We start from the raw sequence: 17548 nt of genomic DNA on the forward strand, positions 1-17548 counted from the left end.
GCGTCTGAAGGTGGGCGGGGTTAGGATTTCCCAAGATTTTCCATGATGAAAGTGACCAATCATAAGAGGGTCAGTGCCCTCCTTGGTTTCCGCCCCCAAATTGTCAAAAGTCATGTAGACTCGAGCGAGCAGAAATCCACTGCGCGAGCAAAACAGCACTCCGCGAGCAGAAGCCCGCTGCGCGCGAGCAGGATTCCACTGTACAAGCATGAGAGTATGCCAGGCGCTCGCTCGCAGCTACCTGTACACCTCTCGGTTGTTGAATTTGTGCGCGAGTACTTTTATCATGCCAGCTGAAGGTTCATTTTTGCGCGTGTGAAATAACATAATGTGCTCGTGAGCATGTCTTACACGCTCATAACATTTGACTAAAAAATGACGCCATAGGGCTTTAGTTCTTTGTTGTATTCATCTGCTACAGCATGACCGCGTTTGTGCAGGACAACGCATCAGAAGTTAAGGGACTGATGGAAGTTGTACAAAGTAGGCTACACCGTAATTTCAATTTTAATTGACAGTAAAACAAACGCAGAACAATGTACAATCTGATAGGTCGCATTATTTGATAGAACACCGGTACAGTAACTACATATTGATGCGCGGCTAAACAAAGGTAGATTACCGTAACTTAATTTGAACGTTCCAAAACAAAGCCTACCGCTCTTTGGCGGTATTACTGGTGTTACGGTGTTCTGCCTTGGTTTCTCTTTGGCTTTTGGAAGTTACTTTTAAGACAACCTATTACTCGAAAAAAAAAGCGGAATTGACTCAAGACTTTTATCCACATGATAAAGGAGATATTGAATGTGCCAAAAATATCATTAACATATGCCGTGTTTCCACCGAAATTACCCGGAACAATTTGTCCCAGGAACTTTTTTACCAGGAACTTGTAGACCTGTTCCTAGCCGCGTTTCCACCGCGGGCTAAAGTACTGTGAAGATTAGACAAATAGGCTGGTGACGTAGAACAGCGTGCGACTTTACATTTCCCACTGGATTTCATCCTTTGAATTTAAGCTTAATAAAGCCTGAACCTCGTCGTCGGTCCATCGGTGGCATTTTTTTAAACTCCATTGTTGATTCGAATAGCAGACGACTGTTACTGCATGCACCGCAACAGATGGTGGTTGAATAAAATGCTGCGTGGAGTCGACCAATCAAAATGCGGCATGAACTCAACCAATCAGCATGTTCAGCGCCCAAGTCCCACCCCTGAAAGTTCCGGAACTTTGAAAAAGTACTACCTCACGAGCAGGGACTTTCGAAGGGGGAAATATTTACCCGGAACTTCATTTAGACCCTGGTTCCTGCGGTGTAAACACAACGAGTATCACCCCAAAGTTCCTAGTTCCTGGGGAAAGTTCCTGCGGTGGAAACACGGCATAATTTTCGACCAAAACGGTCTTACGGTCTTTTGCCTTTGCACGGCAGTGTACACACCAAGCACTTTAAAATCACATCAGGTGTCTGCCTCATTCACAACCTGGATGATTCAACAGCAGCCACAGTGAAACAGCGCCAGCTATAGGTGGAGAGGAGAGATTTGACTGACTAACTTACACAGAAGAGATTTTGTTTCTCAGCACATAAAGATGAACTACTTACCGTGATCTCAGACTGTGGTGATGTGGTTTCTCCACTGTATGGATCTTCATGTGTATCTTCAGGTGACTTTTAATAGAGAAACTCTTTCCACACTGATCACACGTGAGTGGCTTCTCTTCGCTGTGGATCCTCTCATGTGATTTCAGATGTTGTGACTGACTGAATCTCTTGTCACAGTGTGAACACTTGTAAGGTTTTTCTCCGCTGTGGATCCTCTCATGTGTTTTCAGATGTGATGACTGACTGAATCTCTTTTTGCAGTGTAAACACTTGTAAGGTTTTTCTCCGCTGTGGATCCTCTCATGTGATTTCAGATGTGTTGATCGACTGAATCTCTTGTCACAGTGTGAACACTTGTAAGGTTTTTCTCCAGTGTGGATCATCTGGTGCAGTTTTAAACATTTCGCTGTCATAAAAGTCTTCTCACACTCAAAGCACATGTACTCTCTCACACCAGTATGTATTTTTTGATGTGTATGTAAAGATTGCTGGTGTGAAAAACTCTTTCCACACACAGAACATGAATATGGCTTCTCCTTTGTATGAACTGTCAGGTGTGCCTTAAGGTGTGATGCCCGGGGAAATGCTTTGCCGCAATGATCACATATGAACGGCTTCTCTCCAGTGTGAACTCTCATGTGACTTTTAAGGTGTGTTGATCGGCTGAATATCTTCCCACATTGATGGCATGAGTGCGGCTTCTCTCCAGTGTGGATTCTCATGTGAATCCCAAGACTTTGTTTGATTGTGAAACTCTTCCCACATTGATCACATGTAAATGGCTTTTCTCCTGTGTGAACTCTCATGTGAATCTCCCGATTGTGTTTGTATCTGAAACTCTTTCCACACTGATCACACGTGTGCGGCTTCTCTCCGCTGTGGATCCTCTCATGTGTTTTCAGATTTGATGACTGACTGAATCTCTTGTCACAGTGTGAACACTTGTAAGGGTTTTCTCCAGTGTGGATCCTCTCATGTGTTTTCAGATGAGATGACTGACTGAATCTCTTTTCACAGTGTGAACACTTGTAAGGTTTTTCTCTGCTGTGGATCTTCTCATGTGTTTTCAGATGAGATGACTGACTGAATCTGTTGTCACAGTGTGAACATTTGTAAGGTTTTTCTCCAGTGTGGATCCTCTCGTGCAGTTTTAAACAATTTGCTGTCATAAAAGTCTTCTCACACTCAAAGCACATGTACTCTCTCACACCAGTGTGTATTTTCTGATGTGCATGTAAAGATGTCAGCAGTGAAAACCTCTTTCCACACACAGAACATGAATGCGGCTTCTCCTTCGCATGAACTGTCAAGTGTCTCTTCAGGACTGATGCCCTACGAAATGTTTTTCCACACTGAACACAAGTGAACGGCTTCTCTCCAGTGTGAACTCTCATGTGACGCTCAAGTCTTTGTTTGGCTGTGAATCTCTTCCCACACTGATCACATGAGAACGGCTTCTCTCCAGTGTGGATTCTCAAGTGAATCTCAAGACTATGTTTGGTTGTGAAACTCTTTCCACACTGAGTGCAGGTGGAAGATTTATTGGCTCTTCTTTTCTTTAAAAATGTCTTTTTAGTCTTGGAGCGACTCAAGGGTTTGTCTTCAGGTTTAACATGATGTTCCTCCTCCACTTCACTCAGTTCTTTACTCTCCTCCTCCACTTCACTCAGTTCTTCACTCTCCTCCTCCACTTCACTCAGTTCTTCTCTCTCCTCCTCCACTTCACTCAGTTCTTCACTCTCCTCCTTCACTTCACTCATTTTTTCACTCTCCTCCTCCACTTCACTCAGTTCTTCACTCTCCTCGCTCTCTTCCATCAGGTCTGAAATGAAAAAAAAAAAATCACTGCGTGTCACATTTAGTCAGTGGTTCCCAAACCTGTCCTGCCGGCACCCCAACACTGCACATTGTCTTTGTCTCCCTAATCAAACACACCTGATTCAACTCATCAAGTTTTCATTTACAAAACTTGACCCCATCCCCTCACACCTTCTACAAGCCATCGCTCCCACACTTCTACCAGCACTCACACACATCATCAACTCATCCCTCCATACTGGCATTTTCCCTACAGCATTCAAGCAGGCTCGGGTTACTCCACTGCTTAAAAAACCAACGCTAAACACATCATTTGTAGAACATTACAGACCTATCTCTCTCCTACCATTCATTGCGAAGACACTTGAAAGAGCTGTTTTCAACCAAGTAACATCCTTTCTGTCTCTCAACAACCAGCTGGATGTCAACCAATCCGGCTTCAAGAAAGGGCATTCTACTGAGACTGCATTACTGTCTGTCACAGAAGCCTTACGGATCGCAAAAGCTGCTTCCAAATCCTCAGTCCTCATCCTCCTGGATCTGTCTGCTGTCTTCGACACTGTGAATCGTATGACGAGATCTCGCGAGATTAAAATGCGTCGAGATTTCTCGTCGAGGTGAAACTTTGTCTCGTGAGTTGTTTTGATGTCAGCGTGATGGAGCATGAGGGTGAAATTAGTATTGAAGATGCCCCTGCCACTTTTAAATAATTTGTGTGCCGGGCCAATCACACACACACTCCATGCACACACACACACACACACACACACACACACACACACTGTCCCTCGCTCACTCACTCACTCATGCGCGCGCGCAAACACACGCACACTGTTGCTCGCACTCTCACTCACTCTCAACCCGTCGTGGAGGACCGTTAAAGTTAAACATGCTAGTTTTTCTGTCGTGATGTCCTGAAGCATTGCAGACGCGTAGCTTGTCGTCGCCCACTATGACACACGAAATGAAACGATCGAATCTTGCGTCCCGACGCCCGTTGTCCTTCACGAATCTCCACGAAACGGATCGTGCCAAAATCGCGCTAAAATAGTGTAATCTGAACCAGGCATGGTAATAAACATTTGACCTATCGCGCAAAGAACCTATTAAAGTACATTGACATGAGAACAGTATAAATAACATTCACATATCACAAGTCATATCGACATCGCAATATTAAACAATGATCGCACATCGCAGCTTTTCCTCATATCGTGCAGCACTACTAGTACTGCCCAAAGGTCTCAACTGCTGCCAGAAATCGTTGACATGCTTATATTCTTGAAAAAGAACATGACCATTATCTTAGGCTGTTCTGTGTAGTTAATTTATCTCTTTTTCATGCTTGAAGAAAAAAATAATTGTTTCTGTTTGAACTTGTAGTTTTGAGAGAGCAGTAGCCTACTTTGATTATGGATACACACTTACTGTTTGCATTTAAAGTGTTATTTCAGTTATTAATATTTATTTTATTTATACTGTTTTATTTTTTTATGTTCGATTTGTGGAAAGGAGTTAGATTTCTCATGTGAAATCGTACAGGGGAGAAGCCAGACGGTAGAGTTTATAGCAAAACATTTAGCAGTGTTTGCATCCTTTACTGCATAGAACTCTTTAAAATAGAAGTAAAATAACTAGGGATGCACCGATTGGGAAATTCTGGGCCGATACCGATACCGATGTTTAACATAACAACTTGGCCGATGGCCGATGCCGATGCCGATGTTTTTTCTTTTTGTTATTTATTCCTTCTTTTGTGCCACTGAAACATACAAGTCTTTCGGCTCTTGATCACACTATCCTAGAATGAGCACAAATTCAATCAGACCAAGCAATTTATGAAACAAAAAAAACCTTTAATGTCACTTTCTGGTTGACAGTTATAACCTTATTTATAAGTTCTTTTTCAGTTGTTATGAGGAGCAATATGAGAGAGAAATTTGGTAATCATTGTCTGACCCAACAAAAAAAACATTATAATATTCATTTTATTTTTCGTGTTCGCATTTATGAGGGAAAAAACACGGGTGAATGTTCATATTAAATTTCAGAACGTCTTCAGCACTCGCGGATCGTGCATACTCCGCCGCTTCTTCTGCTACACACCATGGTCGTTCTTTTCTCGAGAAAAGGAGTTTTCTCATAGAAAAATAAATAAATAAATGCGTCATTGTACCCAGCACTTCTGAAAATGCACTTCCGAATGCGTCTCTGTCCCCAGCATATCAAACCAAACTGACGCCCATGTGACATCGGCGAATGTCATTTTTATTTCCCGATGGCCGATGGCAGTTAACGAGGCAAATATCGGCCGTTACCGATGTTCAGCCGATGCATCGGTGCATCCCTAAAAATAACATTCATTACAAGTTGATTTCAAAATGCACCTAAATTGTTTTGCATTTTGTGATTTTCAGTTGAATAAAAGACTATTTACCATTCATATATTTCATCATTGAGGATTTCTTAAAAATAGTTTAAAAATCTCGTCTTGTCTCGTTCTCGTGAACCCAATCTCGTGTCTCGTCTCGTGGAGTAAGCATCTCGTCACACCCATAACAAATAACTAGCGAAACCACAGTTAAAAACCACACGTTTTTTTCTTTCTTATTTAAACTTCGTCTTAACTCCATCGTCACCATTGCGTGGCTTCATTTGTCAGGTGGTTTGAAGCAAAATTTGTGCCAATATTAGTTTAAAGGGGACCTATTATGCAAAATTCACTTTTGCATGAATGTGTATAGTGCGTACACAACCACCCAATAGTGATACAAATCCACTCACTCCTTTTTTATTAATCCCCATAAATCATCAGCACTGTCTCCCAACGACCTGTTTTCAGAATGCGGCTTTAGTGACGTCACTAAAACAGGCCCCGCCCACGAGTGTTGACAGACACTGCCGTTCTAACATAGACCCGCCTTGATCGAGTTCACAGCTGCTGCACTGACGAGAATGTCTCCCAAGCGTTGTAGGTGTTGTGTGGCTGGATGTATTAATCCACATAGCTCTCTCTATTTACTCCCGAAATCTGAGGCAGCCGCTGAAGACGAGGTGAAATTATTTTTGTTTTCAAAGAAATGCTCCCTCAATTCTACCGATATTTGTTTATGTAGCCTACTTGCGCACTTCGTAAAATTTAGCCTACTGTGTTTACTCAGCTCTTATGGTGATTTTCTAGAGTAAAACTGACGCTTCATCTTTTGTGTGATGTACAATAAACTTTATTAAACTCATCAGTATATGTTTGATCATCATGTTTGATCATCATTCGGACCTGGTCCTAAACAGCAGACTTGTAGGCTATTAGTGGATACATACAAGCAGATGACAAATACGTTATAACCGTAATTAAACTACTAAACTATACCTGTTCCATCTCTATACAGCACTCTGACTCTGTAGGCATTATTGTCCAACTTGAAATGAACACCGTTACTGAGAGTTTCTGATATTATCATCATTCCGTGAGATGAAATTGTCCTGAGAGACTGAGCGCGAGCTCACGAAGCTCCGCCCCCTGGGCCGTGCAGCAGCAGCTTATTTGCATTTAAAGGGCACACACTAAAACAGCGCGTTTTTCTGTGCCCCAAAAAATGACAATTTAAACACGCTGTAAAAATGATCTGTTGGGTATTTTGAGCTAAAACTTCACATACACACTCTGGGGACATGAGAGACTTATTTTACATCTTGTGAAAAGGGGCATAATACGGTCCCCTTTAATTGTTTAATTGTTTCAGGGAGCAAGGAGCAGAGAGCTAAATTTATTAAATTGCAATTAAAACTTCAGTCTGGAGTTTTTCCTCTTTGGAAAATCTGCTGAAAATCATCTCTGTTCAAAATCTGCAATTGCAGTTATTCGCAGAATTATCAACTTTGCGTGAGTTGTGCTTCGACGCGGCACAGTGCGGAATAATCCAATGTTTTGAGGAGAATGTGCAGCTGTCAATCACCGCGCCGGTGTGGATACTGTCATTCGCAATCACAGATTATACTTTTTGGAAGTATGACCAACATAATAATTTTTACCGGAAAATGTGATCTGAACAAGTAATTAACATGTTGTAAAAAGGTTACAATTACAACAATAATTACAATTTCAACAATATTTCAAGTGTACTCTTTCTTTGTAAATAAAAAAAAATTATTATAGGCCTACATTTTATCTATGTATTCATTAGTTTGAATATAGCCAACATTGGAACAGCTAACATCTTAAAACTAATACACAAATACAACAAAAATAGTATTTTATATATAGAAATTGCTAAACAAAAGCTTATTTGATGTGTATTCTACAGTAAAAACTGTACCCAAATCTAGTCAACAAAATGTTGTCTTTCATATTTCGCCTGACTGTAACGTTGTTTTTATGAAATATTAGGGCATATAAATGTTAATTTGCAGTTTAATACGTTGCTTATACAAATAGACTACATTTTATTTAAACATATTTCAGTCGATTTTTACTCATCTCAGTATAGCAATACAGTTTGCTAAAACATCATCTGATTATTCTCTTCTGATTATTATTTTCACTCCTCTGTCAGAAATCTTGCGAGGAGCACTGGTCGAGGCAAATTTATGGTGAAATGATTGTCTTTCCACTTCCGTATTATGGCCCCAATAGTGCTCACTGGACCATTCAGAAGCTTAGAATGGCGCCTATAACCAATGCCATCATTATGTGTTGGAACAATTAGGTTGCGAAGGTCTTGAGACAGCTCTTTGCTTTTACCCATCATGAGATGTGTCTTGTGTGACACCTTGGCAATGAGACCTTTTTGTAGGCCATCCGTTGGGACTGAACCAACTGTTATTTTTGGACAGGGGGCTGGATTGCTTTTTAATTACTAATAGTTTTAAGCTGTTGTCTTGGCTTTCAATGCCTTTTTGCACCTCCTTTTCTTCATGTGTTCAATGCTTTTTCCCTGTGTCATTTCACATTATTACACATAACTTAATTTCTGAGCTTATTTGTTTTGGTTTCTTTGTATGTAGTGATTCCTTGGGTTGTTACCAACATCTGGTGAAAATTTCATGTCAATAGCAAAAAGAATTAAAGCTGCAAGCAGCATTTATCGGGGTTCAAGCAATTAAGGCCTTTAAGGCCTCAAAGCACAAAAGCATAAAAAGTTATTAAGTTTTATTTAGCAAGCATTTAACCACTGACATCATAGATGGAAAAGATCTTGTTCTAGCATGATTTACCATGATATACCACATTCTAAAATTATTTACCATAGTTCATCATGATTTATCATGGTTTACCATGATTTACCCTGTTCTAGCATAGTTTACCATGATTTACCATGTTCTAGCATGATAAACCACGTTCTAGAAAGATTTAACAGGATTCTTACTGATTTACCTTAATACACCACATTCTACTATTATTTACTATGACTTACCATGTTTCTAGCGTGATTTACCATGATTTACCACATTACTAGCAATTATGTGAAGTGTCAGTGCAAATAAAGGGATAAACACTGACGAAATATGATTGTGTTATAATAGTTATTGTTATACAAGTGATTTTTTTAGTGTCTACCCTAAATATGAATTAATCCAAAAGCACATGTGAAAAGACTTCATTAATAAGTAGAATGGCCAGCAGAAGAAGACCACTTATTGGCTCACTTTCACTTTAAACTTAATGATTTGCACCAGTTTTCTGCACTAAATCAAACCAGTTTTTCCATGTCAACTCAATAATGCATGCTCACACACACACACACACACACACACACACACACACACACACACGCACACACACACGCACACACACACACACACACACGCACACACACACGTTTTTTGGATATGCTATTGAGAAAATATATTTATTTGTCTATAGGCATTTCTTTGTGATCTAATAATATAAAACTATGTTACCAGTATAGGGCTGTAACGATTCCTCAATTATAGTCAAGTACTCGATTTAAAAAAATCCTTGATTGCAATTTACCCCTAGAGTAATTGTCAAAATACCAAAAGTGGTGCATTCCACAGACGAGAATCAAACAACCGCAGAATTACAGTTTTCTAGGACAACGCGATATTTAAAACCATTTACAGTCATAGTATAGCATAGTGCCATTGTGAAATCACAAAGTCTGTGATTCAGTTAAATAAATATATCTTCTGTTTTTTGCTTGTTTTTTTTTTTTTTTTCACACAGAAGACACATGGGTGCAGATTAGCCTACATGTTAAAATTACCTCAGCTCCATCCACAGTAAACGCTGCTCCAAGCAAACTCAGTCTCTGCAGTGCTGTAGTATGGGATCAAATTCCCGCCAAATATATAGCGGTCGTGTATAAAAAAATAATAAGCGTGAATCAAAAATTTAAAAACACATGTAAAAATATATTGCACAAACTGAAAAAAATAATGCAAAATGATCAGAATAGCAAACAACGTGGTCACGGATCAAAATATAATAAGCGTGAATAAAGAAATAACAAGCATGAATAAAAACTTTAAACACATTAAAAGTTATTTTGCACAAAACTTAAACTTATGGTCATGCTTTGTTAAAAAGTATGGTTTTATTACTGTGTACTTTGTGCTTTCTTGCATTTTCTGCTCATATTTTACTCTTTTGTACGCTTGTGATGTTTTTCTCTTCGCTCTTCTTTCTATGTTCTGCGCTTGCTCTTCCAAATGTTGCAGTTCGAGTTTCATGTAAATTAGGGCGGGCTTAAGCGTCACCATTGGTCCACTAGTTCTAGATTGACAGATACTCCATCAAGCCCATCAATCGAAGAGGGGAGTTGACGTCACACTAATGCGACTCGTGGTACAAGCTGTTTATGTTTGTACAATTTCTTCAATTCCATTATAATATACTAAAATGTTATTTTTCTAATACTATTATATACTGTTAAATTTCTTATTTGTGCTTTGATATGTGCATTTATTAAATTAATTATTTTCGCTTGGCATACCAGCGTGATTACGTCACCGCACACTTCAGTGGGTGGTGCGCGCCCGTGATGCACTTCATTCTGAGTAAATATAACAACAAAGAAGCACTGCTGCACTCTCTTTTATTTCATTTTTCTTTAACCATTATACTCCTTTTCAGGAGTGCTACACTTACAAGGGAAGACGGCAGTTCAATTTAACTTTACAAAGACTTTCAAGCAGTAAAGCTATCTGATCTCTGGACATAAATAATTAAATTCATTTTTTTTTAGATACATGAGAATGTTAATGTGCACACTGGTAATTGGTGTTAAACAATATTACTTGGCTCATGATGTCAATATGTTAAGGCTGCTTGTAAGCGAAACATCCTGCAATTATGAAACACTACAATTCGTTGCAAAAACTAAGTTAAAAACGGCCATTGTCTGAAGACTTTAGGACTTTGACCTGTCGACGCATTGCCTACCTTTTTTTTATTAACCTCGCCAAATTTGACAAGATTATTGAAAATGATTGTGTTACAGAGAAGATATAGAGAAACCAGTTGAATTTAATACAGTGATTTATTACAAACTTACTGTGTTTACATACATAGCTACATAATTGCATATTACTTTAGAATTAATGTTTTAAATATAGCTTAAAATTTGAATACAGCAACATCTCCATCAGCGATAGGTAACGTTGTTTCTAGAGTGCCGCTGTCCAGCAGAGTTTAGCGTCAACTCCGATTAAAAACCTCACCTGTCTTAAATATCCTAAAGACGATGATTAGGTTCAGGTGTGTTTGATTAGGGTTGAAGGAGCTAAACTCTGCACCCAGGACCGACATTACACATCCTTGTTATTGATTAAATATGAAAGTAAAACGGCCAGTAGGTGGTGGTGGCTGCTCGGAGAAGATCGACGCTCGCGGTGCCAGGTCAAGTGCATTAGAGGTGAATGATGGATCATCAGACAGGCATAACTGTAACAGGTCGTTGTTAGGATGACGAATTTAACCATACCATATTGCCAGGTATACGTATACCGGCAACAGTTTGAGTTGCAGGCACACATGCAGTTTAAAGGTGTCCTGTTGATGGTCGTCTTCCCCTGTATAACAAGTAAGCATCAGTAGCCACCACGAGTCGCATTGGTGTGACGTCAACTCCCCTCTTCGATTGATTGGCTAGAGGAGTATCTGTCAATCTAGAACTAGTGGACCAATGGTGACGCTTAAGCCCGCCCTAATTTACATGAAACTCGAACTGCAACATTTGGAAGAGCAAGCGCAGAACATAGAAAGAAGAGCGAAGAGAAAAACATCACAAGCGTACAAAAGAGTAAAATATGGGCAGAAAATGCAAGAAAGCACAAAGTACACAGTAATAAAACCATACTTTTTAACAAAGCATGACCATAAGTTTAAGTTTTGTGCAAAATAACTTTTAATGTGTTTAAAGTTTTTATTCATGCTTGTTATTTCTTTATTCACGCTTATTATATTTTGATCCGTGACCACGTTGTTTGCTATTCTGATCATTTTGCATTATTTTTTTCAGTTTGTGCAATATATTTTTACATGTGTTTTTAAATTTTTGATTCACGCTTATTATTTTTTTATACGCGACCGCTATATATTTGGCGGGAATTTGATCCCATACTGTTTGTTTAGGTTTCCAATAACGTGCAAATATGGGAACGCAAGTCGGACGCAATTTGTGTTTCATAATTGCACTGTTATCATTTGTGGAGCACATCTGGGTTTCTCAAACTGCTGTCCATCGCGATTTCAAAATAAAAGTTTAAACTCTTGCTCTGAATTTGCATGTTTTGATGTGCACATGTTCTCGTTCAAGAAATTACAGTGACTGTAGCATTTCTATCGTACAGAAGTGGTCAAATATTAAAGTTTAAGTTGACATTTGAATTAATTGTTTGGACAATATTAAACAAGGATTTGATAATGCCAGGCTTAGTGTAACAACCAGGCAGCTGGCGCCCTCTGCAGGCATTTGTTATTTATGTACATAAGTTATATTTATATTAGTTTATATAATTTATTTTACATGGGTATATTTTAACAGTGTTCTTCAATAAAACCAATATAATTACTTACTTTGATACTTTACTTGAACCAATTATTGTTGCTTGTTATTATATATTTCTATTTTAAGTCATTTTAAAGGCTGTTGTTAACTTGAATCTATTTTTTACCACAATTTTTTTTATCCGATTACTTGAATAGAATACTGAAATACTAAATACTAAAATACTAAAATAATCGATAGCTACAGCCCTATCATAATAAAAAAGATTGCTTTTTAAAGCATTTGTTTGTTTCCCAATACTGAAAGCTAATGAAAAGGTAATGTGCAATCCTGCTGCTCCCTCGAGTGGACAAAAGTGGTATTAAAGCTTGCATTTTACAATTGAAGTGATTTAATGAATTAATGAATGGGAATTTATATCTCGGGAACCAGAAGGCGAAAAAGCATATATAGTGCTTGAGGAGCCCTGTTAAATGAGACCATCAATGTGTTTTTGGGCGATTGATGCTGGAAGTTATGACTGTTCAAATGCAAATATTTGGGGGCTTTTATCTCTGGAATGCGCAGGACAAATTACACCACATTTGAATCGAAGCTAGCCAAGGATGGGCCCTTTCCAACGAGCTCTCACACAAGGTTCAGGGTGGTCTGGATCGGGAGTTACGGCCGTTCAAAATCGGGGGTCCCGCGAACTAGATCCGCGCGGGGGGCGCGCTCCCGAGGCCCGCGACGACACGTTTCGATCAAGAGCCTGGAGAAGACCTTACCATCAAAATTTGAGCGCGAAACGACTTCCCGTTTTCGAGTTATGAGTGAATTTGTATTTGGGGGCGTGGCTTAAATGCCCGTTTTACTTTCGTTTCATTTCATTAATTTACTTTAGTCCATTTCCATATCTCAGTGTGACACAATTGTCAAGTAATACTCCAATAGAGAATAGATACAAAATATGATTTAAAATGTTAAAATAATGATTTTATAAAGTCTAAATATGAATTATATGACAATATTAGGGAGCAGTATGATGAAATGGCAGCAGGGGGCAGTAAAATACCACTTATTGGCTTAATGACATGTTATATAATTTTTACCTTTTTAACTGTTATAGAGGCAAATTTTGTCTGATCTGTCTGAAATTTTTCATGCTTATTAAGAGTCATGAACATTATTATATGAGAATTATATGAACATAGATAGGAATAGGAATTTTTCCTAGGAAAAGACCATTCACAGCCAATACAGGCAATTTACCATAGGAAATATATGGTTTTAAAGCGTTTTAACAGTTATAGCGCCACCTTTGGTCCGATCTCCATACAAATTTCCAGGCTTCTTTAGCATGTTATGACACATATGCGCATCAATTTTTGTGAAGTTCTGTGTTTTCGTTTAGGATTTATAGGCTTTTGAGTGCATTTTGCCACGCCCATTTTCTTTATGACCCAATATACCCATGCGAAAAATGCAAAAGTTCGACTTTTTTTTGATAATTATTTATCTAGAGAGTCCATAGAATTGTCTTAGACTCGTTTGGTTCCGATCGGGCGAAAAACCAGGGACTAGTTCGCAAAAGTAGGTTTTTAACATAATTACGAATATATAATTAACGGTTTGATTGACAGCAATGGTTCTTGAGGCAAAGTTGTTCTCCATGAGAAGGTCTATCAAATGATATGCATATTGTGTGGATATTTGTAACACCACGTGATTACGGAGCTGTAAAACTCGTTAGCGCCAACTAGTGGCTGATTTCTTTCAAAATTCTTACAGACCTCTAGGGCCATGAGTCGAACATGCCTACCGAGTTTTGTTCCGATCAGCCTCCGTCAACCTTGTCTAATAGGTGCTCAAATTTCATTGGCCGATGGCGGCCATGTTTTTTGAGATACGCCAATGTCCTCATAGACATACAAGGCACCTTGGACCAAGACACTGTATACCAATTTTCAAGTCAATCGGACTAACGGTCAGGTCGTCATAGCCCTTTTCATGTTTTTTTCATGTTATAGCGCCACCTAGAGGTTAATCGTCGCGATTTTTTTACTGTGACCCAAGATTGAACTCCTACACATGTGGGCCGAGTTTGGTGAAGATACCTCATTTACATCTTGCGTTATAGCCCTTTTAGTAAAATAGGCTCCTCCCACAACATTAGTTTTGCGCCCCTTAGCGACTGTGAATCGAAATTTCAACTTTTTTTTGATAATTATTGATATTCAGACTCCAGAGAACATTTCTGCACTGGTTTGGTTCCGATCGGACGAAAAACCTAGGACTAGTTCGCAAAAGTAGGTTTTTGACAAAATTCAAAATGGCGGAAAAATTTGCATACCGGAAATGAAATCGGAGATATACGTTTTGTTCTTCAGGGTTCCAGCTTTCCAATGATATAAGACACTTGAGGCTACGACATATGGTCTAGGAGTTATGAGCAAAATCCTGTGCAATCAAGCCTTCAAATGTCCTTGTAATTCGCTTCAACCTTTCCGACCTTCATGAAAGATCATTTTATGGAAGGTTCAAGTGGTGTGTGTGTGTGAGTCAAGTCAAGTTTATTTATATAGCGCTTTTCACAACATAGATTGTATTAAAGCAGCTTCACAGTATTAAATTAAAACAATACATCAATGTTTGTTTCTAATGGAAAATGTCCACGTTTGGTAATGCTGATCAATAGTATTGTTGATTGATTAATTAAATTAAATATCCACAACTGAGCAAGCCAAAGGCAACAGTGGCAAGGAACCAAAAAACTCCATCAGGTGACCTAATGGAGAAAAAAAAACCTTGGGAGAACCCGGGCTCAGTCGGGGGCCAGTTCTCCTCTGGCGTTTATGAACTAGAGGTCGGATTTAACTGTAAGTTTAAAAGTATTATATGAATGCCTGGCTGAAGAGATGCGTCTTTGATCTAGTTTTAAACTGGGAGAGCGAGTCTGAGCAACGGACAGTATCAGGAAGACTATTCCAGAGTTTTGGAGCTAAATGTGAAAATGCTCTCCCTCCTTTGATGGTGGAAAAAGGCTGTTCTTGTAACATATGAAATATGATTTTCAAAAGACAGGTTGCAGTCTAATATAACACCCAGGTCTTTTACTGTAGAGGATAAAGTAACAGGACATCCTACTATGTTAAAGTTGTATTGTGAGAGGTTTTGTGGGTGGTTTTTTGAACCGATGATTAGTACCTCTGTCTTGTCTGGATTTAATAAAAGAAAATTGCGCATCATCCAATCTTTTATATCTTTAACACACTCTGCCAATTTGGATAATTTAGCGTTTTCATCTGGCCGTGATGAAATATAGATTTGAGTGTCATCAGCATAACAATGTAAACTAATTGCATGTTTCCTTATAATATTTCCAAGTGGCAGCATATATATTGAGAATAACAGAGGGCCTAACACAGATCCTTGCGGCACTCCATAGTTTACTGGAGTTATGATCGATTTTTTCTCCATTTAAATAGACAAAATGGTAGCGGTGAGATAAGTACGATCTAAACCAGCTTCCTTGAACACCAGTATAATTTTGTAGTCGATCTAAGAGTATTGTGTGATTTATAGTATCGAACGCAGCACTAAGATCAAGTAAAACTAGTATTGAGATACAGCCTTGGTCAGAAGCTAAAAGTAAATCATTTGTGATTTTAACGAGCGCAGTTTCAGTGCTATGATGCGGTCTGAATCCCAACTGAAACTTTTCATAGATGCCATTTTCATGCAAGAAAGAGCCCAGTTGAGCGGACACAGCTTTTTCTAGTATTTTAGACATAAAAGGTAGATTTGAAATGGGTCTATAATTTGCTAGATTATGTGGGTCTAATTGTGGTTTCTTAATGAGAGGTTTTATAACTGCCAGTTTAAATGTTCTTGGAACATGACCTAACGATAAAGATGAGTTAATAATATTGAGGAGATGCTCTTTCACTACAGGTAACACTTCTTTCAGTAGTTTAGTTGGTATAGGATCTAATAAACATGTTGTTGTTTTAGATGAAGTGATAAATTTATTTAACTCTTTTTGTTCTATAGTTGTAAAGCACTGTAATTGTCTAATTGTAACTTAATGTAATTGTCTACTGTAATTGAATATTTTGTTCAGGTGACATCTGTTTGTTAGTCTAGCCACGGTGTTAAATGAGAACCTAGGATTGTTTTGGTTGTTTTCTATTAGTTTGCGGAGGTGCTCAGCCCTGGCCGCTTTTACTGTCTTTCCATGCAATTCTAAAGACCTCTAAATTAGTTTTTTTTTTTTTCATTTACAATCTAAATTATGCCCCCGCCGGTTGCTCGTTGGCTGCAGCATCTTTTTTTTTTTTCATATATATACCGTAGGCGCGCATTAAGATATGCACTGATAAGCAAATTTTCATTCATGAAATTGACATGGCTGGTGTACCGGAACCCCAACACGCTGCAAAAAAGATAAAACGTCTCTGCAGGTACCGGGAGGAATGGGTGGGCAGGTATCCATGGATTGCAAAAGCCCTACATGATGAAACTGAAAGTAAAGCGTTCTGCAAAGTGTGTAGGAAAGAGTTTGGTGTCTCTCACGGGGGGAGGCAGATGTTAGGCTGCATGCTAGCAGCAAATTACACTGTACCAACACCGTGACAGTACAGACCAACACGTTGGTCTCGTCCTTCTTTAAGAAGTAGGATGATTCCATGTATAATAAAATAGCTGCTGCTGAGCTGACCTCCGTGTTCCACTGTGTGGCCCACCAACAATCATACAGATCGCTTGACTGTGCGATGAAGTTAACACCAAAACTGTACTCGGATTCGGGCATAGCTAAACTCGTTAGCTGCAGTCGCACAAAAGCTGAAGCACTGGTCACAAACGTCCTGGCACCCCTCGCATCTGACTTCTCCCAATGCCTCGAGTCAAAAGATATATTATTTTCCATTTCAACCAATGCCTCTAATAAAGGCAATGTGAAAACATTCCAGATCTCTGTGAGATTCTGGACTCCTGAGCAGGGCATCCAGAACAGAGTTCTTGATTTCTTTGAACAAGCAGCTGAGAGCGCAGATGCCGTCACTGACACTTTACTGAATAAATTAAAGGAACACAAACTCAGCATCAATAACATCTCGGCTTACTCGGCTGACAATGCGGCAGTGAATTTCGGCAGAAAACACTCCATTT

At 39.0% G+C, this 17548-nt stretch overlaps 2 protein-coding genes across 2 annotated transcripts in view; one reads left to right on the top strand and one right to left on the bottom strand.

Annotated features, from left to right (window-relative positions):
• Positions 1-17548, top strand: part of LOC308697603 (uncharacterized protein) — a 641328-nt gene that overhangs the window by 72810 nt on the left and 550970 nt on the right. The gene's annotated exons all lie outside the window — the stretch shown is intronic.
• The window catches only part of LOC308691831 (uncharacterized protein), a 66820-nt gene that overhangs the window by 9937 nt on the left and 39335 nt on the right, over positions 1-17548 (bottom strand). Inside the window, exon 2 of the mRNA XM_081367394.1 lies at positions 1608-3429. Within this exon, the coding sequence (XP_081223520.1) occupies positions 1608-3424 (1817 nt within the window). The 5' untranslated portion in view covers positions 3425-3429. The remainder of the gene's footprint in view (positions 1-1607; positions 3430-17548) is intronic.

The sequence above is a fragment of the Scardinius erythrophthalmus genome (genome assembly GCF_964197995.2).
Source record: "Scardinius erythrophthalmus genome assembly, chromosome: 1".
In the NCBI taxonomy this organism is placed as follows: Eukaryota; Metazoa; Chordata; class Actinopteri; order Cypriniformes; family Leuciscidae; genus Scardinius; species Scardinius erythrophthalmus.